Source organism: Microtus ochrogaster, chromosome 24 (genome assembly GCF_000317375.1).
Source record: "Microtus ochrogaster isolate Prairie Vole_2 chromosome 24, MicOch1.0, whole genome shotgun sequence".
In the NCBI taxonomy this organism is placed as follows: Eukaryota; Metazoa; Chordata; class Mammalia; order Rodentia; family Cricetidae; genus Microtus; species Microtus ochrogaster.
Genome location: NC_022024.1, coordinates 36,506,286 through 36,532,309, shown reverse-complemented (window position 1 = coordinate 36,532,309; position 26,024 = coordinate 36,506,286). Strand labels below are relative to the sequence as shown.

The 26,024-nt window shown below is 47.9% G+C and overlaps 1 protein-coding gene across 6 annotated transcripts in view; it reads right to left on the bottom strand.

The window, feature by feature from the left end:
• Window positions 1-26,024, bottom strand: part of Btbd11 (BTB domain containing 11) — a 258,983-nt gene that overhangs the window by 21,952 nt on the left and 211,007 nt on the right. For 3 of the 6 annotated variants that reach the window (XM_005358254.3, XM_026784502.1, XM_026784506.1), the window contains 7 exons: window positions 9,976-10,141; window positions 7,834-7,923; window positions 5,794-5,895; window positions 3,800-3,893; window positions 3,524-3,659; window positions 2,603-2,823; window positions 1,085-1,263 (listed from right to left, as the gene is read on the bottom strand). In XM_005358254.3, the coding sequence (XP_005358311.1) occupies window positions 1,085-1,263; window positions 2,603-2,823; window positions 3,524-3,659; window positions 3,800-3,893; window positions 5,794-5,895; window positions 7,834-7,923; window positions 9,976-10,141 (988 nt within the window). The remainder of the gene's footprint in view (window positions 1-1,084; window positions 1,264-2,602; window positions 2,824-3,523; window positions 3,660-3,799; window positions 3,894-5,793; window positions 5,896-7,833; window positions 7,924-9,975; window positions 10,142-26,024) is intronic. The other 3 variants (XM_026784503.1, XM_026784504.1, XM_026784505.1) reach the window with 3 other exon arrangements.

Genomic DNA, 26,024 nt, shown 5'->3' with positions numbered 1-26,024 from the left:
AAGCACTTGTGTGATGCAGCGGCGTAGGGTAGGAACTCTCTAGAACCTTTCAGGGAGGTTGGTGTTCCTTAGTGCTTCTCATGGTCACAGTGCCAGGGGATTCTCTACAGTGACCCCTGGCCTTTGGCTGTTAACTCCAATGGGTGTCAGGGAGCCAGTTCGTCAAGGTTGCCCAAAGTCAGTACTTCCTACCCCCACACAGGAGGGGGCTGCACACCCCTGGCAGGGACCCGAGTGTCTTTATCTACAGAGCTTTCGTGGAATGGTTCTCATAATTCCCCAAGAGCAAGACAGATAGATGTCTAGAAAGAGACGTAGAGGTGTGGTCTTCCTTTGCTGGGAATGGAGACCTTGGTAGGGGTGAACCCCAAGGAATCAGATGAAGCTCCTCTGACAAGCTGTCCCATCAGAGGTGTTTATCATTTTGATACTGTGATATGATGTCATCTACACATATATTAGGCTTCATCCATAGTTGTCCTGAAATATGTATGTATGTATGTATGTATATATGTACGTCCGTAGCATGAAATGTATGTAAACCTTTGGGCTGCATGTTGGACAAGTTGTCATTCTACATGAAAAGACTTCTCTCAAGGCCTAGCTTTTCAGAAACTGTGGCAGAATACTGTCCAGGGATGACACCCTTCCCCTTTTCCTACTTGATTCCCACTGTCCCTTCGGGCCTGGTCAGCACCTGCACCTTGGGGGTGCCCGCTTTCTCTCTTTTGAATCCTACATTTCTTTTAGCCTGGTCCAGGGAAACTAGCTTTATATGCTTTTAGAGCACTTGGGTTGGTATTACCCCCTGGCTTCAGTGTAAGTTCCACAAGTCAAAAATCACTAACCTGCTCTTGTGCCTAAGTGCCTTGGGATACCGCAAATACTCAGCCAAAAAGCTGCCTCACAAGTAACTATGCAAGTAGTTATAACCAGCTGAGATGCGCTTGCCACCTGTAACTGCGATGTTGGGGTGTTTAAGGACCATCGGTTCCCAGCGAGATACCGTCCAGATCTGTGAGTCTCCACCCCCACTCTCCACTGCAACCACAATGGCCTCACCGCGCCCCCCCCCCCTTTGTACCTTGCTTGCTTTTAAGATTTCAAACATCAGGGGCAGGCCTTGGGTGACAAGCTCCTCTGTGTACTCCTCCTCTTGAATGGTCTTGAACTCCTTGAGCAAACACTGAATGAGAGGCCGGCGGTGCTGCTGGAAGGCGACCCGCAGTGACTCCAGCCACGTGTGCAAAGTCCATGGGACACCTGAAGGGGGCGGGGCGGGGGAGGCATCGGGCCAGGCGGGAGGGGAGGGCAGGAGAGGAGAGGAGAGGGTAGAAAAACAACCAAGGAACAGGAATGTTTTCATTTGGAAGTCGGCCTTTGTCTAGAATATTATCAAGCTGTGAAACCGAGGGTCTGGTCTCAGTGAATACAGGCGAGACAGGCAGAAGTTGAAACTCTTCTGCCTACGCATGCGCATGCGCCTCATACTATTGGAGGTCGCATTCTACAATACCAGTCATTCATTGCGCAGAATCTTTCAGTTACTCATTCTTACATCTCCCAGCCTCTGAGTTCACTGCCTTTCTTCTACTGGGGAGGGGAAACCTCAAGGGAAGAGAGAGTTACTTCAGGATTAGATGACATAACCATGCTCAGATGAGGGCTGAGAACCATGAGATCAACCATTGAAATCAGTGGGAGGAGACCATTGCCGGGGCCCGTGTGAGACATTTCCACCTGCAGCCCCTCATGGAGTCTTCTTCCTTTAACAAGGTCTCCTCAGCGGATGACTGCTGTACTGTGCAGTGAGAGAGCCAGGAGGGAGGGAGAGCATGCCCTGCCTGCTTCAGAACGAACAGGTGGATGGTCCCGAGCCCTCGAGCTTAATCATGCAAAACAGACTCTCAGGGCAACAGCATACATTTCCCACGTGTTGTATAGTCCACCTGACAGAGACCGTTTCCAGAGTAGTGATCCAGCGGCTTCTATTTGGTTTTCAGCCTGCCATGACCCATTTTTATGTCTTACGGTTCTCTTCCCTTGCCAGGCAAAAGTCACTAGATGGGTTCTAGGCTAGCCTGGATCACCAGAAACACCAATGAGCCAGCTCTGGGCTAGCTCACTGAAGAAAGAAAGAGCCGCTGCTCTCCTGAACGGCTCCTGTTGACCTGCTGAGGAGGCATTTGTCCTTGCCTCGAGGGTCACTCTGTGTTAGTGGAGTTGGGTGTCCTACACAGCAAAGTCCTCAAGCCCTGGGAGCCACCTGGAGTGATTGTTAAATATACAGATTCCAGCCTTTATCCATCCAGACCCTCGACAGCAGAGCCTCTGGGTGCAGGGCCTGGCAATCTGTATTCAGACAAGCTCCCCAGGTGATTTAGGTGCCTGGCTCAAGGTCCAGGGTTTGGGAACCAGGGCAGGATGAGCTAAGGGTGGGGGCCTCAGGGCAGGCAGAGTGTTGCTGTCTGTGGGGACAGTGGGGGTCTGGAGATGTTCTGACAAGTGAAGGAAAAGCTCCCTGGGACCCCTTGATGTGTGTGTGAGCGTGTGTGTGTGTGTGTGCATGCTGTGTCTCGTGGTGAATGGTGCCCAGACTGACCTATACTTCTGATATCAATTGTCACATCCACGTAGCCATGCTCAGCGCTGTGATACATGGCCTCCCTCAGGGCCCTCAGTTTGGCCTTGCTGTTGCGGCTGGCACACAAGGGGGGCGGGGCTGTTTCTGGCAGGTCAGTCCCCTCAGCCAGAATCTCCTCCAGGGACAGGATATCGTTCTTCTCCTTCTCTGGCTGAGCGAGCAGCTTGCGGAACACATTCCTGTCAATCATAAACCCAGAGAGGAAGACACTGAGAGATGGAAGGAGCCGTGCTGGGAGCAGGGGCACAGTAGGGGGCTAGGAAGCTGCTCACTCAGAACCAGGAACGAGAGGATAATTCCCAGGCGGTGGCTTTACGGATGGCGGGCTTTGGGGATGAAGGAGATGGTGGGGTATGACTGGCCATGTTTCCTGGAGGACATGTTGGGACTGATTAATACCCAGAAAGTTCTGGAACTCTGCCCTTTTGAGCATTAGTCTGGAGAATTTTCTCTCTTTGGCAGGGGAGGGGTAGTGTGTAATAGAGCCTGACGGGGCTTCTGGAAGAAACCTAGAAAGGACTTGAGCAAAGACGAAGAACGAAGAACTCTGTCATTCCTCTGTGAGTTCTTCTCACATCATGGCAGCTGACATGATGTACTCCGACCCACTCTGGCCTGGAGTGACATATCTCTGTGATTAAAGCCGGCTCAGAGTGGACAGAACATGGCAGTCTGTAGGCACGCACGGTGCAGGGAACTGGCTCTTGGCAGAAAACTGTGGGTGAGGGTACTCTTGTCAGGGCCAGAGCCTGGGCCAGCCCACTTCCACTGGGCCCCACAACCAGAGAGAGGATGGGTCTGGGGGGGGGGAGGCCTGGGAATCTGCATTTTTAACAAGCACCACTTGGGACCTGGTGGCCTTGGCCCATCCTAGCCTACCTGTGTCCATGGGCTGCGGCCTGGCTGAAAGAGTTCATGTCACCCTGGGGGGTGGTAGAAATTCCATTCCTGTACATGGTTCCTATCAGGGGGTCCGCACCACGCTCCAACAGCAAACTAACCAGCTCAAAATTCCCTGCAAGCCCAGAGAAGGGGGTTTTGTAAAAGAAACAAAAAAAAAAAAAAAAAAAAAAAAAAAAAAAACAAAAGCCAGTCACAGGTGCATCAAAGGCCACAGTGGGGGACGCCAGGGCTGGGGTGGAACTGGTCACTTACCAACAGCAGCTGCAAGTTGTAGGGGAGTTTCTGAGTAATTCTCCTCTCCGTGCTCCACCGAGCCTTCCACCTTGGCCCCCGCATCCAGGAGGAGCTGCAGGGAAGAGTGGCCACTGAGATACACGGCGGGCATGATTGGGGGTCGGGGGAGGCGTCAGTGTCCTGGTAGAAACCGGTCAGATACTAGTGTCCCCCTCCCCCAGGTCAGTGACCTTGTGCACTGGGCTGGAGGCAACTTCACCTCAGAAAAGAAGCCCCTCTCGCCTTCTAGAACCCCAGGCTACCCACAGTGTGGTCCATGCAGAAGAACATGTTAGACAGTTTGTTAGAAGGCTGCCTCTCTGGCCCCAGCCTGGACATACTGAGCTAGTCTGTATTTTAACAGGCTCTCCGGGGCATCCTTAGGTATAGTAAGGGTTCCGGAAGCACCGAGAGAGAAGAAGCATCCAAATGCTGGAAATCTCTATTGTCAGGTCTGTGTCACAAGTCTCAGAGGGCAATTGACGTGGTCCCTTTCAGCAACAGGTGCTCATGCGTTATGACTGACCCCCCGGATCGTGCTCGACCAGCCACGGGGAGAATCCCTTCCAGAAGATCCTGGAGGACTCTGAGGACAGGTGAGGAGGTGTTTAGTTCTCTGATCAGCAAGATCCAGGGCAGGTAGCAAAAGCCTCAGAAGCTTTTGCCTCTCCTGCCTTCATTCAGTGCATTTGCTGCGATACGCGAGTTTATTAAAGGAGGCGGAGGCTCTGTCCATACCCGATCACCACTCTGGGTGACGGTGACGGTGTGCTGCTGGCACGTGGCACATAACATGGGGAGAACCCACCATTTTTACTACCTACCTACTGCTACCTGATGGCGTGTCCCCACGACTGCGCCTGCCTCAGGGATGCAGCCTCACTATCAGGAGGCTCTGCCTGACTTTCTGTTGTCTTCTTTCCTGAATGAATGGCTGAGGGTGCCGTTGTCCATCAAGGGGTCCTGTCTATGCTTTCGAGATGCTATCGACTCCCTTTTTTTTTTTTTTAGGTTCCCCTCTGCCCCCAAAGGGCTGAGTTTGATGTCCTATAAGCAGAAGTCAGCACCAAGGGTACTACATCACACCCAACCTCCTGAAATACCACCATGGGTCTGTCATGAGGATTCCCATAGCCAGGAAACATCAAAAGGCTCTTGTGAAATACCAGCGCTGCTGAGCTGTCCCTGCCACTCTGATCTCGGCTGCACCAGAATTCCAAAATGTGGGCCACATCAAAGAAGCGTGTTCTTGTTGTATCTGCACTCACTGTGGGCCTGGGGAGGTCCCGGACTTAGATGTCAAGCTCCCTCTTCTGATGAAGTAAAGACCAAGTTAAGACCGAGGCTGGTCACTGACAATCAAGTTGACCATGGTGATAGAAAGTGACAATACTCTCAGGATGGCAGATGCAGGCATGTTACCGCATTTGGAGCTGTTTCAGAAGATGTGGGAAATGTACCGTAAACCCCCCCCCCCAGGAGCAGATTCTCAGGAGTCAATCCTCATGCACTTTTCAAACATGTCCTTGTTGATCTGGATGCTTCTTCCCCACTGATTGGAAACCACTGGCATCTGGCATCTACAGAACACCAGGGCTGCACCTAAGGGAAGAGTCCCTCCAGGTACTGACCCTGGGCCAAGTCTCGTGGTCACATTAAGAATGTAAAAGGAGCAAGTCCCCAAAATATCAGCTGAAGTCCCACCTCAGAGCAACCAGGAAGAACTCCACAGGTCGGTCGCTCTGGACGTGAGGCTGCGTGTGGGTACGCAATGCTTTCATATTGGTTAATGCTTGGCCAAATGGATGCTTAAGCATAATAATTTCATTATAAAATAAGGATATGCTTCATTGGATTGCAATTAACCAATATGAATCACTCGGGGAGATACGCATGCCGGGAGAGATTTAGATTTGCGTCATGGAGTAATGTCACAGTTACCGGTCAGATGTGGATAGGGAAATACTTAATACCTGAACTACAGGAATATGTCCATGCAACACAGCAAAAGTCAGAGCCGTCCAATGGCGGGTCTCGGGGTGGACGGATGGATATTTATGAGGAGTACTGACAACCTATAAACAAATTGAAGTTATTTTTAAAAAGGTGACCTTCACAATATTTAGGCTTGCAGATTCTAGCCTATCTGTGGCCAGGCACACAGATTAGGGAAGTATCAAAAAGACATCCTGGCAGGTGCCTGGGCTAACGGCGGTGACGTCAGGTAGTGACTTCCCCTGTTAGAGGCCCCAAGCAACCTCTCACCAGAATTGGGCGCTGGTCCTGCTTGAGTTTCTTAGGAGAGATGCTGATGCAGCCTCCTGGGAGCAGGCCACTGGAGGGCTGTGTTTGGGGGGTGTTATCAATGGGGGCTGTGTTTGGGGGGGAAAGGTTTTTGAGCCTATGCTGTCTGCGCCTTCACTTTCCCACTAAAAAGCATTAGCGTTCCTTCACTCATAGGGTGATGCTTTGGAAACCAGCTTCTCTGCCGGTCTCTTTCCCTCTTTCTGCTTAAGGAGGGCGGTGGTTCCGAGAGCTACAGGAAGTGAGGCAGCCTGAGACATCTATATCTACATTGAAGATACTCAAAGGGGCTGGGTGAGGAGAAGGTCTGTCTCACGCTTCCACAGTAGAGAAGACAGTCGCTCACTTGAGAGAGGATGTCCCTGCCACTCTGCTCACAGGTCACCTGGCTTCTTAGTTGAAAAGGGCCTGTATATAACTGGAAACACAGGCGCAAAACTTGCCCTGAACATGCCAAGAAGAAACAATGAGAGACTGGCTTTCAGGATGGAGAAAGGGCCTTGGTTACGCCAAGCTGGGATGCAGTAGGGAAGCCGATGGCTGGAGGCTTGTGATATTAACACCAGCTCAAGGTGATCTGCTCAGCATTCCTGGGGCATGTGACCCTGGCCTGAGTGTCCTTACGGTAGACAATGGCACTGAGCAAAACCCACGGGATTGTCTGGAGAGGAAGATCAAAAAACACCTCTAGCTGAGGACCTTGACAGGGCCTGTGATGCTTAGAGACCCACAGCACTATGGGTCCCGTTATTACTTGACCTCTCTATCACTTAAAACTCATTAAGATCCAAAAGGGGTTTGGATTCAGAGCTATGTTTATTGTCTGCTTTCCTCAGATGAACATAAAACTCACCGATATATATATTTTTTTAAGTACAGGGCAGCTCTGAAGGACATCTAATTTTGAAGCAAAAAGGTTTCCCAGAGTTGCTGGTTGACAGCTGCAGCGTGCCAATCTCCTTGACATCTGCAGCTGCCAAGCGCTGGCTGAGTATGCCTTCAGGCAGCAAAGAACAAAAAAAAGCAAGGATCCACTTATTTTGAATCTCAGGGTGGTTTGGAGCAACTACTATTAACGGAGTCCCAAACGTGGCTAGGTGCCTCTGCTAGGTGCAGATCACAGCTGGGCACCTCTACCGGGCATCAGTTCCTCCCGACAATGTGTGCATAGTTCGTCTCATAAGCCACACCACTTCTTGAGCATCAAAGCAAGTGGTAGTTTCAGAACTTGAACCTAAGCCTGTCAGATGCCAAAGCCTTCAGGGAGGGGAGCTTCAGTTTCCAGTCTACTGCACTGCATCCCAGCAGCTTTGAGATAATTCAGCCAACAAAGTGAGTCAGTGGGGCTGGGGATGAGGGGAAGGCAGAGGATATCAGGAAGGGGAACCTCAGCCCAAGGAGCCAGGACAGCTTGTGCCAGGCATCAGGAAAAGGCTGGGATGCAGGAGTTTGCGTCCCATCCCAGAAAGGATGAGTCAGGAGCTAGGAGGTGCTCAGCTAACGTAAGCCAGAGCTCCCTGCAGCTACCGCTATTGTTTCAAACAGGGGTTGCTACTTGGGATTTTGCTTGTGACCTCAGTCTGTGACATGGTCTGCCAGGTGATTTCACCACGGCTGCAGTCACTGGAAGGGTTGAGGAGTGTGTGAGGGTGACTGGGAAGGGAAAGTCTGGGCTGGCAGGGCCTGCCTGCAGCCCTCTACACCCTCACCTCCACGTTCAGGTCAGCTCCGGCATCCAGCAGCATCTGCACCATCGCCTCGTCCCCGCGGACACAGGCGTACATCAGGGGGGTCATGCCCTGCGGTGGTTAAAACCAGAGACGGAGACGTTTACAAGGTGGCCATGGTTGGTGGACAAACACGTGGGAGGTCTTATTAGTGTGTGTGCTGCTCAGACTGTGGCAGGACAAAAGAGTTAATGTGGGGACCTGTGACTCACAGGGTCACAACCTTCCACATTCTGGAAACTGCAGTGGAAGAGTGAAAGGGAGTGACATCATCCTTAGCACCTATCTTTGATTATGCTGGAGGGTTTTTCTGAACTTCATGGTACAGCAGACCTAAGTGTGTTTTTAAGACAAGTGGCTGATTTTGATGGGGGTAGGGATGGTTCACAAGAACTTTCTGGATACTGCAACATCAACCCTACACCATTTAACTACAATGAATACAGTTTCTTTGACAGTTGTATCCATCTCAGTGTGACAAAGTATCCTTGTTGCTCTATATGGGCCTTGGGTCAGGCAGATGTCTGTCAAGGGTAACTGGACATCCTTGAGCACGTGGCCACCTACATTGACATCTGTCCTCCCAACACCCTTTACAAACAAAGGCTACTGAAGCAGGGTGGCCTTCAAGAAAACCTTCCCTGCTCGGCCTCCTTACTCATCACAAACCGAGCACCACAGCCTACAGGGGACGGAGTTCTCCATCAACAGGGTTGTGAAGGCAGCTCTTCGGGAAAATGTCCATGCTCCAGCCTTATCTCACATGGCATGCCAATATAACCTTTAGTCTCACGAGAGATAGCTTGCAAAATTAAAATTATAAGAGATACCAAGTTGGTTTCGGGATCCACTTCTAGGCATAAAGCCAATGAAAAATGTCACGCGTGAAAGTTATTCTAGCATTGGTACTGTGCAATTGAAAATATTATAAGCAAAAATTCCAAAGTCCATGACAAACTGAGATGCACTTGTTACATTACAGGACTTTGTTCCTAATATAGAAAGAATTCCTCTAAGTAAACAAGAAAACAGTAATAATGCCAATAAAAAGCAAAGGAAAGCAGAAGATTAACAGGAATACATATGTCATCAGCAGGAGCACAAAGATTAGTCAGGCTCCTGGGTGCGGGGAATGAACTCGGGAAAGCCTGGTGCATTTGAGACACTACTTCCATTTTAAAGAAACATTTCCCCAAGGAAATAGAGATTGGAATAAAGATTTGTCTAACATAAACATTTTAAATATGTGACATTGGGAAGATGGTTAATGAACAAACACTACAATCATTTTATACAGATACTAAAAGCAACTTACAAAAGAATATTCAATAGCATTACAAGGTATCTGAAATATAAAAAAAACACTGAGAAAAGATATAATAAATCCCCGCTTTTAAACATAAAAGATACATATGATTGTGTACTAGGGATCCTTGATGTTGTTCAAGAAAAATAGTGCCTTCTACCCTCTTCATGGATCTCTTGCAAAGAGCTGACTGGGGAAGAAATGATCCCACCTGTCCCTTGTAACTCTGCACTAGGGGGAACAGCTGTCTGTTTTCTCTTTATGTGACACCACCACCTCCCCAGGGTACCTCTGTGCCTTGTGGATGCCTCTAATCTACCACCAGTTTCAGGATCTGCTGGGCACTGCCATGTCTGGGTGATGCCCTAGGGTCCCCAGACTGACTCTGGTGTCTCTTAAACTCTAAGAGGACCGTGGGGTGAGATTTGTCTTGTATCAATAGCAGACCGACAGAGAACTGACTTTAACAGGCCAGTAAAGAGACCTCAGGGTTGCAGAGTCCTAAGAACAAGCGATGGGCAAGCTAACGACATTATTTCCTTTCCTAACAGGTCTAATTTTCACTCCTTTGTTTCAGCTGCAATGATCATGTGAGCTTTCCAAGAAGAAGGACAAATGTATTTTTTCTATAAGATTAAAAAAAAAATCCAAAACACTAAAAAGAGAAAAAAAACGGAGGAGGGGGCATTATTATTATTTTAATATTATTATTAGTGATCAGCAGAGGGAGCCGGTGTCCTGCCAGCTGCTCACGCCCAGTACCAGCACTGAGAAGGTGCGGTGTGGTGCGGTGCGGTGCGGTGCCAGCGGATTGGTACCTGTTCGCTCATGGTGTTGATTCCGTCGGGCCCCAGCAGAGACACCGCCTGCTTCACCAGGTCGGTCCGTCCACAGTTGAGCATCCGGAAGCCCAAGTCCTGCTTGAACTTGGCTTCAATGGCCACAGCATCCAGCTTCCGAGAAGCACAAAAACAGTCGTCCGCCCTGAGGGAGGGAGAGATGGTCACGTGGGTGCTGTCGGCTTTTATTTTTTTCTTTCTTTCTTTCTTTCTTTTTTTTTTCCTTCCCAGGGTCTGGTCCCTGAGAACAAACTTCCCCCAGCAAGCTCCACCAAGTTCCTCGTTTGCTTTTTTTTGCAAATTGCCTGTTCTAGGCTCCCAGTTAAAACAACTGCCTCCTGGTGGCTCTTAATCCTCTGTCCTTGCTGTGGCTGGGTCTGGTCCCTTATTTGCGTGCCAGGAGCATTCTCAGCTAAGAACTGTTATGCACATATTTATGGAGTGTTTATATAGATTAGGTCCTCAGCTAAACATCTTATATGAGTTGGTTCACTCAATTCCCACACAGGAGAAGGCAGAATTCCTGTGAGGAACTTTAAACCTCTGGGAAACAGGGATGAGGACCCCGCCCCCCCCAACCCAGGCCCCTCCATTTGCAAGTGACAGAGCCTGGATTTGAACCAGAGTAGCGTGTGTGGAGAGCCAGTCTTTGGGTCTCCTGTGCCACCCTGTCCCCCAAGCGTAGCATCTACTGTTTGCTCGTCCATGTGTCTGACCCCTCACACTAGGCTGTGGACTTCTGAACAGGCATTTATTTGTCTGTGTCCATTCCCGTGACAGACAGGAGATATGAAGGCATTAATAAACGAAGAGTAGGAACACAGGATGGAGTCGCTACGTTCCAAATACAACAAGCCAGAGAACTTGCTGGATGAAACGAGAGATGGCAAGGCGCTTCGGGGAGAAAGAGGGAAGGGAACGGATGGGAGAAGGTGATATAGGCTCCATGTTGAGAGGACATTGCTATCTTCTCCCAGTGAATTGACCAATTATCATTAAATCAAGTTACTAAGCATTTGTAGAGTAGCCTGCTCTAGCTAGCTGTCATATGTCACCATCCCTGTTGGGAAGCCCCAGTGAGGGAGAGGACAGGCAGGGGCCATAATCCCATGCATCTAATACAAAATATTGAAGGCTCAGAGACACTATTTCTAGTGAAATACGTTATGGGACTAAAGGCCTCTCTGCACCACACACACCTTAAGGAAGCTTTGTCTTCCTTGGAAGTTGACCCCTGAGCTGTGGTTGTAGGCATGGGGACAGGAGAGGATGGAGGGACCCAGGACTTAGCTTCAAGCATCCTAGACTTTGGGGCACAGAATAGGACTGTGTCTTGTGGCTTCTTGGTCTAGTGCATGTGGGCTTTGAACTTGGCTAGAGTTGCCAGATCAGGCAAATACAAATGCTAAAGCAACAGTGCATGGGGCATCTTTCTATCAAAGCTTTGTCTATTGTTTATCAAAAATAGAAATTTAACTGGCTTTCCTCTTTTGTCTTTTGGAGAAGGGCACTGCCAACTATGCAGAGAAACTTAGGATCCCCCTCCTTTAGTGTGGTGGCAGGGACTAATGGTTTAGCCAAGGAAGCTTGCTATACCAGAGTAGCAGGGCAAAACCCTAGGGCACAGAGCACAGAGGCCTCCAGGGGGTGTAAGTGTGGCATCTATGTGTGTTTTCTTAATGTACCAGGATCCTGTGTGTGTGTGTGTGTGTGTGTGTGTGTGTGTGTGTGTGTTGTATGTGTGTGTGTGTTTATGAAACTGTCTGGGAGTTGATTCATTGCATGTACAACCTTTCTTCTGCTAGATGCTAGCCATGCCGGAAGAGGCTGCTTTGGGAAATCACGCAGCTCCCATCATGGGGAAAGAACATGAGAGCTAGAGGAAGGGCAGGGGTGCCGTGGAAGGCTGATTCTGTGGCACGACTCAGCTGTTGTGCTCTGGAACTCACAGCAGCTGAGGTTACCTGGTCAAGACTTGTACAAGCCTGGGCCTGTCAACATTTCACACGGAGGGAGAAGGGGTTCACGATGCCCCACCCCTACCAGAGTACTTTCAGGTAGTTAATGGTTTCTGAGGGGTGTAGGAAGACATTTTCTCCAGTGGTGCAGCCACTGGTAATGTGCCCATGCTCCTGAAAACAATGCAAGTAAGACTCACTGGGTTATTACAAAAGCAAAAACATGGAAACAGAAGAAGGATTATTTGGAAAGAGAGAGGGGATCAACAGGAGTTGGGGGAGACAAAAACAGTGTCAGAGTGGGGGATACGATCAAAATATATTGTATAACTCTGTGAAAGATGTCACAATGAAACCCAATATATGTAATTAATACACACGAATAAAAACAGTAAAAAGTAGTTCCCATCTGGGGACAGAGATATGAGTGATCACTGTCACATAAAAACCCACCTAGTCTGGGAGAAGGGGACGATTGGGGAGAGCTTGGGGGAATGGGATGGTTGAGATAGAGGAAGGGTGGATATGGGAGCAGGGAAGTAGATATCTTAATTAAGGGAGCCATTTTAGGGTTGGCAAGAGACTTGACTCTAGAGGGGTTCCCAGGTGTCCAAGGAGATGTCCCCAGCTTGTTCCTTGGGCAGCAGAGGAGAGGGTGCCGGAACTGGCCTTATCCCATAGACACACTAATGAATATCTTGCATATCACCATAGAACCTTCATCTGGCGATGGATGGAGATAGAGACAGAGACCCACACTGGAGTACCGGACTGAGCTCCCAAGGTCCAGATGAAGAGCAGAAGGAGGGAGAACACGAGCAAGGAAGTCAGGACCGCAAGGGGTGCGTCCACCCACGGAGATGGTGGGACTGATCTAATGGGAGATCACCAAGGCCAGTTGGACTGGAACTGATGGAGCATGTGATCAAACCGGACTCTCTGAATGTGGCAGACGAGGGGGGCTGACTGAGAAGCCAAGGACAATGGCACTGGGTTTTGATTCTACTGCATGAACTGGCATTGTGGGAGCCTAGTCTGTTTGGATGCTCACCTTCCTTGACCTGGATGGAGCGGGGAGGACCTTGGACTTCCCACAGGGCAGGGAACCCTGACTGCTCTTAGGACTGGAAGGGAGGGGGAGGGGAAGTGTGAGTGGGGGAAGTGGGAGGAGGTAGAAATTTTTAATAAATAAATAAAAAACCCACCTAGTCATTTCTTCTTGTCCCTAAGTACTAAGCCTCAGTACTTCATGAGCTCATTCAGATAGCCGTGCAATCAAGCTACATTCCATGTGACTGGGCAAGTATTGCCAGTGCCACACTGTGTCACACCCCACGCCAAGGAGCTCCAGAGGAGGAGGGCAGAGGCTGGGTTCACAGGACTCAAAAGCTTATGAACAGATAATTCTAAGAACATCACAAGTGTTTACCAGCTCCCGAGGTCCTTGATTTTAATTAGAAAGAGACAAATGGCAGGAAAATTACTGCAGCTAAAATGATGATAATTGTTATTACAGGAAGCTGATGTTTACTAAATGAATACTCAGTGTGGCGACCTAAGCTCCCTCTGTGTGTTAACCCATACCATCATCATGGTGAGCCCCAGAGCTAAGGGCTATGTGCAGCCTACTACAACAACGAGGAAACTGAGGCAGAGGAATTGCCAGAGATTTAGATGCTAAAGGACAAGCTGGTGTGTATCGGGGTGACCTAACTGTTGGGGATCAGAATATTATGTGCTGTCCATGTGTTTAACTTCTATGAGGGCTGGACTGTTGGATATCTCTTAGACCTTTAAGTTCAGCGTCTCCAAACGAACTGTATGAACACCTCTGTCTGCACCCTCTGAATGCGCTCCTGGTTGCCCGTCTCAGCCACTGATGTTACTGCTCACCCGGGTGCTGAAACTGGAATCTGGCCTCACACAATGTAACAGTTGGTACATTGCACACAAATCCCAAATCCATCCGCCTTGCCGCCATCATGGCTCTCGATGGGTCCCAGCACACATCTCTGGGTGGAATAGTGTAGGAGTCTGATGCTCTTCTCGGTTCCATTTTCCCCACCCCATGTCACATCTCACACAGAGTCAGAGTGAGTGTCAGTGCAGGCAGGGTCCCTTGGGTCCTTTCTAAAGCCTTCTAGCATATTAGGGATAAATTTTGGCTCTTGGTACAGAGCTAAGGTCTTTCCTGCCCCAAGGACTGTGCCCCTGTTTCTTTCCCTTGGGAAGCCTTCCTTGGGGGCTCTTTGTAGGGGTGGTTCCTCCTTGTCCTTCATGGATAAACTTGACCATAGCCCATCAGACCACCTATAGAAAGGTGTACCCTTCTCCCGTGTACACGCTCATCTCATGGTCCGCTCCCTCAGCCCCCTTGGTGGCATCTTCACAGTTAGTGACTAGTTTTTTTAAAACACACACACACACACACACACACACACACACCCCAAAGCCATCAAATTTCATTTAATTAATGAGCTGATCTCTCTGTGTGTCTCTCTCTGTCTCTCTGTCTCTCTGTCTGTCTCTCATATGTGTATGTGTGCACACACAGCACACATGTCTAGGTCAGAGAATAACTTTGGGAGTGAGTTCTCTTCTTCCCCTATATGGGGCCCAGATCCAGTTCGTGACATCAGCCTTGGTAGCAAGGGCCTCCCTCACTTGCTGAGTCATGTTGCCAGCTCCTAGTTATTTTTTTTTTCCTACCAGCATGTCTAAGTCCAGGGCCAGGACCACACCCATCTTGTTCTTTGCTGTAAGCAAAGCAGAGTGAATGCAAATAGCAAGAACTGACAGGGGAGACAGGTGTGTGCTACCTACCATGTGTTCTTTGTTTAAACACGGAGACTTAATGTTAACTGATTGCTAAAAATTACACACATGTGTTTATAATGTATAACACGGTACTTAGGGATATGTACACGCTGTAGACTAGGCAAATTAAGACAAGGTGTTACCTTACACGCTGAGCATGTCTGTGATGAGGGTGGTTCAGATCTCTCTTTTTCCTCCTCATGCATGCTGAACAAGCAATCCACCAACTGAACTATGTCTGCCGTCCCAGATCTACTTGCTTAGCAGTTTTCAAGTATGCAACACAAGGTTAAAAACTATAGTTCCCACGTTTTATAGCAAATATCCTGAACTTGCTTCCTCTGCTCTAATTGAAAGTTTGTATCCTTCAACTCACACGTATCTCTGGACCCCTTTCTGCTCACAGCGCTCCACTCTCTGCTCTTCAGAGAGCAACGTTTTCAGGTTACACATGTAAGTCCACATTTGTCTTTTTATGTCCAGCTTGCCTCACTTCACGTCATGTCCTCCAGGTCCATCCACGTTGTGATGACAGAATTTCCTTTAGAAAAGCTGACTAGTGTTCTGTTGTAAACATACCCGCCCCCCCACACCACCTTTTCTTTATCCATTCATCTGCGGATGGACAGTTAGGTTGACTCCACTTAATTTCTGTAAACGATGCTTCAACTTGACATGGTGCTATGACCTATCTCAGTGACTACTGACTTCCTTTAGATGTCCATCAATAAGACTGTAGCATTCTACCATGGTTCTACTTCAATTTTTTTTTTTTGAGGAACCTCCATGTTTTGACAACGGTTGCATTTATACATTCCCACCGAACGCACACGGATTCCCTTTTCCTTTTGACCATAGCTATTTTACCAGGTGGAATTGCATTTTTTTTTTGTCTTTTTATGGTGACATTTTATTGTCATTTTAATGTGGAACTCTCTAATGAGCAGTGATGGCTGGCATTTAAAAATGCACTTACTGCCCATTTGTCTTCTTCTAACAAATGTCCCTTCAGGTCCTTTGCTCTTTTTTAGGTTGAGCTATTTCCTTGTTGCTATTGAGTTGATTACATACTCTGGCTGATCACACCATAGCTGACGTGTTTGCAGAGGTGTTCTGCTCTGTGTAAGGACCACACGCTGTGCGTCTTTTATTCATTCTTTTGTTCATTCGGCTGTCTCTTTGCTGTTGTCTCCTTTGCTGTGCAGAGACTTTTAAATTTGATGCAATTACACTTGTCTATTTTGGATTTTTTTTTTTGCCTGTGTTTTTGGGGATACATCCAAAAATCGTTACCGAAACTAATGTCATGGAGTTCTCCCTTTGTGTTTTACACTTTTAGCTCTTGAGTCCATTCTGAGTTGATTTTTATATATAGCACAAGATAAGGGTCTAGTCCCACTCTTCTGTGTGTGGATATTCAGTTTGCCCAGTACCACATAGTGACGAGAATATTCTTAGCACCCACCCTCGGCCCCCAGGGTCGTTATGAAGCGCACACTGACCTGGAACTTGCAACCCTTCTGAGTCAGTCTCTTGAGTGCTGGGATTACAGACACGCACCACACACCTGGCCCCATTCATTCTTGAGTACAGCCCCAGGAAGCACCTGTTTACCGAGCAGCCCGCAGATGCATAGAGCAAACAGTGGTTCTGGTGTTTGAGCCAAGTCGAGCAAGCAAACTAAGCAGGTAAAAACCATTTTCCAACAAAGTGTGAAACATGGCTTCCGTTCAGGCCAGTTCGTCAGAGAATTGGACTCCAGCATTTCCCAGGACAGGGCTACAGCTCCACCCTGGAGAGTCCCTGCAGAAGCTCAGAGCTGCAAACCAACAGGACCTCCTGGGGTCCAAGCAAATAAGTCTGCCTTTCTCTGTACATGACTTATTTACGCAGAAATATATTCAGCCTGTCCCCTGGGGCTTCCCCAGGTAACCAACTTTGCAGTTTTTCCCTTTGAGTGGTTTTCAAGGATGCCGTAAAAATCCCGATCAATTTAAGTAAGAGGTCGGCCGCTGAGGTGGTCAATTTCTCGGATTTCTCAAGTGCGTAAGTCCTGAGAGACTGGCGCAGTGTCTTCCACCACTTCATACGTGTGGCCTCGGGAAGGTGTTTTCCAGAGACTTCGGGCTTCAGGGCCTGAGTGCGGGGAGAGACTGCGCTTCTTATCCTCCTCTGTAAGGAGGGTGCGCGTGGGTGAAGAACTAATTCATTCTGCTCACCTCACCTCTCAACGCCTTCTGAGTGACAAATGCCAGCTGGCGATGTCCAGACACCTTTATGTGTTTATTAGCCTCCACACCACCTTGGAAGCGCTGAACTTGAACTCTGCTGAGTCTGTCACGGGGCTCAGGTCTGGCTCTGCTGCTCAGCGGGTATGTGATCTTGGGGCCAGTGGCTTTACTGTCTTGTGGTCTGGTTTTCTCATCTGTAACATGAGCTTTGTGTAACACTTTCCTTCCAGGATGTTAGCTGTGGGTCAAATGAGGTGAATCTCGGGAGGTGCTTAGAAGAGCATTATGCAGAGAACACAGAAGCACAGGGCTGGGGAGCTAGCTCTATTGGTGGAGTGGTACACACGGATGCCAGTGCTTGAGAGTGGCGTGAAAACCGGAGTACCCCTGGAGCTTCCTAGCCAGTCAACCCTGCTAAACTCATGATCCTCATCGAGAGGCTGTTTCAGAGAAACAGAAATGTTTCTGAGGAATGACAGCAAGGTTGATCTCTGGCTCCCATACACACGTGCATGCACAGATGCACATGTGTGCCTGCACACACACACACACACACACACACACACACACACACACAATAGGTACATACTCCTGTACATATACCATCCTCAAATATACATTACAAAGCCAAGTGTAGACTAGAGAGAACACAATGTGGAAGAAACAAATCCAGATGCCAAGTACAAAGAACACGGAAGTCACTGTTCTTCTAAGTTCAAAGTAGACAGCATGTCTAATAAATACCACAGGAATCAAGGAATTGATGCAATCCTTTCCCCAGAGGGGCTGCCTGGCTCCCAGAAGGCACCTGGTGCCAGTAGGGTCTTTGCAAGCAAATTGTGATGGAGGAGGCCAGAGAGAGCCAGTGCTGGACGTAGAGACAGTTTGGGGGACAGTTTAGCAAGTGAACAAAAGCAGAGAACCTTAGGGTGCTGTGGGTCTACATATGAGGTTTCTATCTTTTTATTTTTCCCTGCCCAGGACTGACCTTGATCCTGCTGATGCTAGAAGGCTCCTTGAGGTTTGCACGTCCCTAGTAAGTGCGTCTTGGGAATGCAGGCTGCCCACACTTCAGCTCTGTCCGCGCCAATGGGGTCAGTCAGCTCTAGTTTCCTTATACATAAAATGGGCCCATTGTAGGGCTTTGAATGCTTTATTGATTTATCTAGTATGAATATGTAGCACTTCATACCAAATGTACGTTAAGCTTTTTACAAACATCAGCTTTTTTTGAAGGCTTTTGTTATCTTTAATCCATTTTACGGATAAGAAAAAAATGTGACGGCCACAGCCTTAATTTACTTGTTGAATTCTTCTATTTCTCTAGAACTAAACGTGGAATCTGGGTACTTATAAAGAAAAGATGTTTATTTAGCTTCCAGTCCTGGAGGCTCAAAGTCCAAGACTTTAATGATTATTTTGAGACAGGCTCAGGCAGCCCCGGCTGACCTCAAACTTGCTGTGTAGCAGAGATGACCCTGAAATTCTGCTTCTTCCATTACTGTCTCTGGAGGGCTGGCATCCCAGGTGTTTGGTACCATATCTGCTTTTATGGAATAGTAGGAACTGGGCCCAGGGCACCCCAACACTAGGCAAGCCTCTATCACTGAGTTGCTCCTGAGAGTTCAATTTAGAGAAGGTTCTCTTCCCAGGCCAACCTCTGTCGAGGGCTTGTCTTCCAGGGCACATCATGGTGATTGGCACCTGGGCAGAAACTTGTGGCTGAAAGAAAAGGATTATATGGCAAGACAGGAAGCCAAAGAATGGGAGGGCCCAACTGACTCTCTTATAACAATCCTCGTGAAGACTCACCAGAATCCTGTGGGTCCTATCTTCATGTTGTTGGAGGAATGCATCCCCTGTGACTTCCTGCCCTGTCCCACTTCTTAAAGGTCCCAGAGTTTCACGCTACAGACCAACACTTCAACAAGTGAGCCAGACCATTGGCACTCATGGTCCCCGAATTTCCTTGCACACAAATGGACCCATGGCAGCATTTGCTCAGCCACAGAGCTGATGTGGAGTGGGGTGAGGCTAGCAGCCTGACCCCAGCTTCTGCCTCACTATCGGACGCTAGCAGCCCGACCCCAGCTTCTGCCTCACCATCCTTCCTGTGAGGAAGCTGACCAACCGAGGATTGTTTTGGATGAGAGCACAGTTTCTGCAGGGATTCCTCCCACTGTGATCCCGGGATCTCTACGGCAACAGCCCACGTCATCACAGTCAGTAATAAGAAGCCCCCTTTACTGAATGCGGATTGTTCAGCGAGTACTCCTGGGTGCTCAGTTTCTGTCACCGTAACTGATTCTCTCTTGGGAGCACTGCCGCTGCCACCACTACTACCATTACTACCACCACCACCATCATTATAATCACCACCACCACTACCATAACCACCACCACTACCACCACCATCATAATCACCATCACCACCATTACTACCAACACCACCATCATCATAATCACCACCACTACCACTACCACCACCACCACCATTACCACCACCACCACCACCACTACCATAATCACCACCACCACTATCACCATCATCATTACCACCTGCCCCATCAGCTTCCCCTTTCTTCAGGCAGAGAGACCTTGGTGGCTAAGCTCCAGTTTCTAAATGTTCCACACCACTCTCTGTGACAAAGTATCCTAACAGGTGAGCCTATGGGGGACGCTTTACATCCAAGCCATGCCAGTGTCTGACACCAAAGCCAGTGTGCTCCCATGGGACAGCAAAGCCTAGTTCCCAAGACCAGTGCTCATGTCCCCATTCCTCCTAGTTCCTATGAGACTTGGCAGGTAACAAACTCTCTAAGCCTCAGTTTCTCCATCTGCAGAATAGTGCATTACCCAACGTCAAGATCTGTAATGAGATTTAAAGAGAAAACTCCCTGGACCACTCAGCAGAGACCGAAGACAGACTGCCCGGCATTGTTACTATGTAACCTCAGGTTCTCTCTAGGGATTTAGCCAAACCCTTTCTACCTTCCAACCCCTCAAACATCTGACTCTAGGGAGGTCTTTCCTGACTACCAAGGCCTCTTCTAACTCTCTGGAGGTCCCTCTGGGCACAGTCCCGCTATGGCCGCTCATCTCCTGGGCTCAGTCCCGCTATGGCCGCTCACCTCCTGGGCTCCACTGACATATTGCTTTGCCCTTCGTTTACTTTCTATCATCCACACATCCTATTCTCACTCACGGGTTTCCCACCATCAGGCGGGCCATCTGAAAAGGACAGCTAACACAGCCCCTCTTGTAGATGACAGCCAGGGGCCTGCCTGGGGGCACAGATGCCCTCGAAGGGGAAACCACATTTTCCTGCTGACATGGAAAGAACTGGAAGTCTCTAACTACAGGATGCGGGCTGAGGTGTTTGGCGGAGGATGAGTACGAGAGGGTGTAACCCAACTTGTCTAGGACCCCACCAATGGTAATTTGGGTTATGATATGGTTTCCCTAAGCCACTGGTCGACCAGTTGTCCTAGACGAGAATGGCAATCAGTGGAATGTGAAGTACTTAGAGACAGCATCCCTGACACACAGCTTATAGTAATATTACAGGCATTCATGTGTAACACTTGATTTGTGAAGCACTTCAGATTTCTTAACTATCTCAGTTCATCTTCTAAGTGACCTTCAAACTGAAGGCCATCACCCTCAGTTTGTCGAACACTGAGATTCTCAGGCTCTGCATCACCTCCCATGGCTCACAGAGCGTGTAAGCATCAGGGATGGTAGTAAGCCTGCAGCCTGACACAGCCCACGCTTTCTCATGTTTTGCCACCACAATGGGAGTCCCCAAAGCAGGTTTTAGTACGCCCACTGCACAGATGAGGAAACAGACTGGAAGAGGAGGTGGCTGTGGTACCCAAGTCACCGGGCTCTTTGTCACTCCATTTCAACACAACCGTATTTCTCTTTAAAGGTCAGGCTTAAGTAGAGTCCTGCTTATGTCTCCTGACACAACCAATACTAGAGAGTTCACTGCTACCGAGCCCCCCCCCCCCCCCGCATTACACGCTGCGCCAGGTAGAGTCCAGGAGCTGCCTTAGGTGACATACCAAAACACTTCTCTCAAATAAGACCAGACCAAACATGTATGTAATATTTACACTGTTCCAGTAATTCTTCTAATTTTACACAAACACATACTTCATATATGTGAATGTATATATATGCAAACATAAAATATTCATATATATATATATATATTCACACACACATACATTTTTTTCTTTAGCCCTACAAAATTTATCTTTGTTACAGCTTGGGGAGGCTAAGAATTTTGTCCAAAGACACACTGCCAGTGGTAGAGCTAAGATTTTAATCCAGGTAGGCTGGGACTGGACCCTGATTTTTCTACCTGTCTCTATCATCTCTCCATGCAATCAAAGGCCTCCCGTGTTTGCTCAGACTCTTACTGCCAGGTACTGGGGTGAGTGTCAAATGCCAAGCAAGGCCTTCAGGTTGAAGGTTTTCCTGCAGTTCCTCCACAGAAGAGTCCCCAATCTCTCAGCCACTTTGTATTTTCTCACTTGCCAGCCAATATTCCCATTCTAGTCACCCATTTCCCGACTGTTTCCCCCAGATGCACGGCCAGCTTCCAATTCAGATCTTCTCCTTATTTATCCTGCCTTCCCACAGATTGTATTCTGGAGACAAGACCCATTGAGCAGCTTTTAACTTGCAGATCCCCTGGGATCCAAGAGAGAGCTTCTTTGGCTCAGGAAACTGGAGGACAAGACTGTCGAGCTATCCGTACAAACCACAGAGGGAGTCAGGAACAGAAGCCTGTCTTTCTTCACAGTCACTTGTGGACACGCGTAAGTTTGGGTGGACTAGTGAGTCTCGGCTAGTAGGTGATGTCGGCGTTTGGGGATGATATGGTGGGATCTAGAGACACCTGGTTCACACCTCAGGAAGGTGTCCTGGCATCCATAGAACAGGGATGCAGCTGCTGTTGAACAGCCTCTGACACACAGGAAGGAAGGCTGCCCTCCCCCAGAACAACAAAGAATTATGCCGCTCCAAACATTAGTAGTGCTGAGGCTGGGAAAGCCTGCTGTGGAGCGATGAGGTACTTACACATCACCTCTTTACATCAAGCACTTCCCATTACGGGATCCCGGGAGTGTGACAATCAAACGGTGTTTTGGAAATGAATTCTGAAACCACGTATCAGACGACTCGGCCTGACTTGCACGTGGCCCACAGCTTCCTCCGTAACACACGGCCCCTTAGGAAGCCTTCGTCAAACTCCTTTCCACAGGCTGCAAGTCCTGAAATTGATGACCTTTTCCCTTTGCTTTTGAGCAGCAGAAAGATTAACAATTCAATGGCTCTTTGTGCTGAAGCAAGCCATACCAAGGTCTCGGCACATTTCTGAGAAGGAGAGGAATGGTATTATCACAGCAAATGGAACATGCACGGCTTGCAAAGTTCCTGGGAGAAATCTCAGCCCAGGAATTGCACCCACTTGTAGTTTAGTGTTCCTGCCAAAGGCACACAAGAGAACTGCCTCATTAGACTGCCTCAGAGAAGGAGAAGCCAGCGAGGGACTCCATGGCCTCCACTCTGCCCGTCCTTTCTGCTGCAGGAGGGATATTAAGGGGCCTGGAAGCCTCCTCTTTGGAATCTGATGTGCAGCTAGCAACAAAATACACTGTCATTGTCCCAAAGATGGAAATTCTGGGTCTGTTCAAATATGCCTACAAAGATTTATCTCAAAAGCAAGGGCTGCAGACACCCAGGAGGGTGGAAGTCATCTTTCTATATGAATTTGTTGTCATATTATTTTGAGCAGGAAATGATGGAGGAGCATTATAGATCTTCTGCTCTGGCACTATGGTTATTTTTTTATAAAGAGCAGAAAATAAGGTTTACCTCCAGGGAAAGCGTGTGGCCTCCAACTAAGGAGCAAGTGCTAAACACGCCTCTTCTGCCGACACAGTTTGGCGTCCTCCAGAACCCTCCGTGGATTGTTTTAGGACTCAAATTTTCAGCAGGGCACATGGCTGCTCAGGTAAAGACTACATTTACCAGGCTCCCTTGCAGGTATGTGAGGCTCTAGCTAACCAATAGGAGGTGATGTGTGTCATTTCTGAGGCTTTCTCTGCTCTCCACTTCCTCCCTTCCCAGGGGTTAGATGCAGTCCTGTTGGGTGGGGCTGTTTGAGGAAGACTCTATCCAGGGATTGGTGGAGTCTCAGCAGGGGAAGTGCTGGAGTATTGACCTCATGAGCTCTCTGACAGCTATGGACTGATTATCCCTGGTTTGTTACCTGAGGGAGAATTTCAGAATCCCGTTTTATACAAGCCAAGGCCTTCTGCCTCTGTTGCAGTTAACAGCATAAATACTATTAATCCCCACCATAAATGCTTTTCAAATTTCAATCAACTCAGGGTGGTGCACAGGGAATTCGAAGTAAAGGCAGGTGTTATGCTGGGCGCTAGAGGTGCAAAGACAAAATCAGCACCCCCTCCAGGGGATTCCAGAAAGAACTGTGTGTTCTATCACTGTTCTGTGGACTCAGGGGAAGTTCTAGACTTACAATCCCCAGTGCACTTTCAGGGGCACCAGCCTCTCAAATGCATTAAACAGGGCCAAGTAGTAAATATTTCAAGGTTTGTGGATCTCACTTGTAGTTGCTTAACGACTACTGTAACAGCCGTAACAGATGGCTGTGGCTCTTTTCCCATACAGTTTTATCTACAAAATTAGGGAACTGGAATTTGATGATGTCTGTTCTCTTTTAAAAATACTTTATTTAAAAAAATTAAAAATATGTATTTAAAAATAAAAACTTTTAAGATGTTTAAAAATTAATTAAAAATATTTTATTTATTTTTATTTTCTGGGTACGGGCATTTTTCTTGTATGTTTGTCTATGCACCACGTTTGCAGTGCCACAGAGGACAGAAGAGGGCATTAGGTATTCAGGAACTGGGGCTACAGATGGCTGTGAGCAGCTCTGTAGGTGCTGGGAATTGAACCTGGGTCCTCTAGAAGCACAGCCAGTACTCTTAACCACTGAGCCATCTCTCCATCCATGGATGGCCTGCTCTTTGAAATTTATAAAAAAAAATTAGGATGCGAAAAGCACTGAGAACGTTTCTCAGATTTACTTATTTTTATCTTATGTATATGTGTGCTTTGCTGATATATATAAACCATATATATGTGCATGTGTGTGTGTGCCTGATGCCCACGGAGACCAGAGGAGGGCAGAGGGCATCGGGTCCTCTGGACCTGGAGTTACAGGTAGCTGTGAGCCGCCATGTGAACTGGGAACTGACTGCATCTTCTGAAAGAGCAGTATAGTCTTTTAGTGGTTGAGTCATCTCTCTAACCACTCAGATTTTTTAAAAATCTGTTTAATTTTCTTTTTTTCTTCTTCTCTTTCTTCTTTCTTTCTTTCTTTTTTTTTTTTTTCATTTTCGAGACAGGGTTTCTCCGTAGCTTTTGGTTCCTGTCCTGGAACTAGCTCTTGTAGACCAGGCTGACCTCGAACTCACAGAGGTCCATCTGTCTCTGCCTTCCGAGTGCTGGGATTAAAGGTGTGCGCCACCACTGCCCAGCTTTAATTTTCTTTAAGAGAGTGTTTCTCAACTTTCTCGAACCATTTCTTAAAAAATGGTTATTAACCCGGGGCTGGCCTTCTGCATGTGAAAAGGGCTGGCTATGTAGATAACTTTTGCTGCTAATTAATTATTTTAGGAACATACAACATAGATGACTATCACAGTGACCTACCTGCTCATCATCCAATCAAAAAGGAAAAGCAGAGCATATCAGGACAAACAAAGGCCCCCGGAACACCATGGATCCCGCCATCATCGCTCGCTTGCCGAGAAGACTCCCCCAGATTTGCCTCTGTCTAGGATTTATTATTCTTTGTCTTACTCTCAGGATTTCCTAACACTGCATAAGCTCTTTTACATAAAAGTTAGGATTCTGCATAAATCCTTCTTCAACTTGCTTTTTGTTGTTGTTGTTTTGTGCAATATTCATTAAGTAACTCATGCAATAACCACATAAATCTGGTTCATTTGTTTCCATTGCTACTTGCCTTTTCATTAAATGAGCGTCCCACAATTTATCCATTTGCCTGGAGACAGACAGCTCGCTCGCTCTCGCTCTCTCTCTCTCTCTCTCTCTCTCTCTCTCTCTCTCTCTCTCTCATTGTTGTCAGTACTGCATCTATGAGCATCCTTGTTTATGTCTCCTTATTTCCACATAGAAGCATTTTCCTAGCATATAGATGTAACAGCAGAATTATGTGTTTACAAGTTTACTTGAATGTAGATTCGGAGTCGCTTCCGGTGGTGTCTAAGAGTTCTCCTTACTCTATATCTTCGCCTAAATCAGGTAGCATAATACCAGACTTTTAAAGAATTTGTGTGTGTGTGTGTGTGTGTGTGTGTGTGTGCATTGCAGCATTCATGTAGAGGTCAGGGGTGACTTTCACGGGCTGGCTCTACAACCTACCTCATTGAGGCTGGGTCTTTCTTGTTTCTTCCATTCCCTCCAGACTAGCTGGGAGATGCTCCTGTCTCTGCTTTGTCCTATCTCTAAGTAGGAGTGCTGGGATTACAGTATTGCCACATCCCACATCCAGCGGTGACATGGGCTCCGGGGACTCAAGTTGTCAGGCCTGCAAAGTGGGTGTTTTTTTGTTTTTTTGGCCAGGTGCTTTTCATTCATTTGTTTGTTTTTCATTAGAAAGATACGAATTGCATGCCCAACCATTGTTTCGAATTGTATCTCCAGGATTGCTAGTGAGGGTGTGCCCTTCCCACTTTTTTTTTCTCTGCTACTTGGAGAACAGTGCTATCTTTGTAAAGAGCTCTATACTTGACCAAAGCTGAGAAGTGAACTCCTAAGAGAGGTTGAGTCTGGTGGCTGAACTTTTTAACAAGAGCTATGGACTGTTAGGAAAAAAGGAACTTTCCCATTTCCCATCATGTCTCTGATTGGAGTTGCCATTCCAGAAGAGGGATTCTAGGAGAGAGAGAGA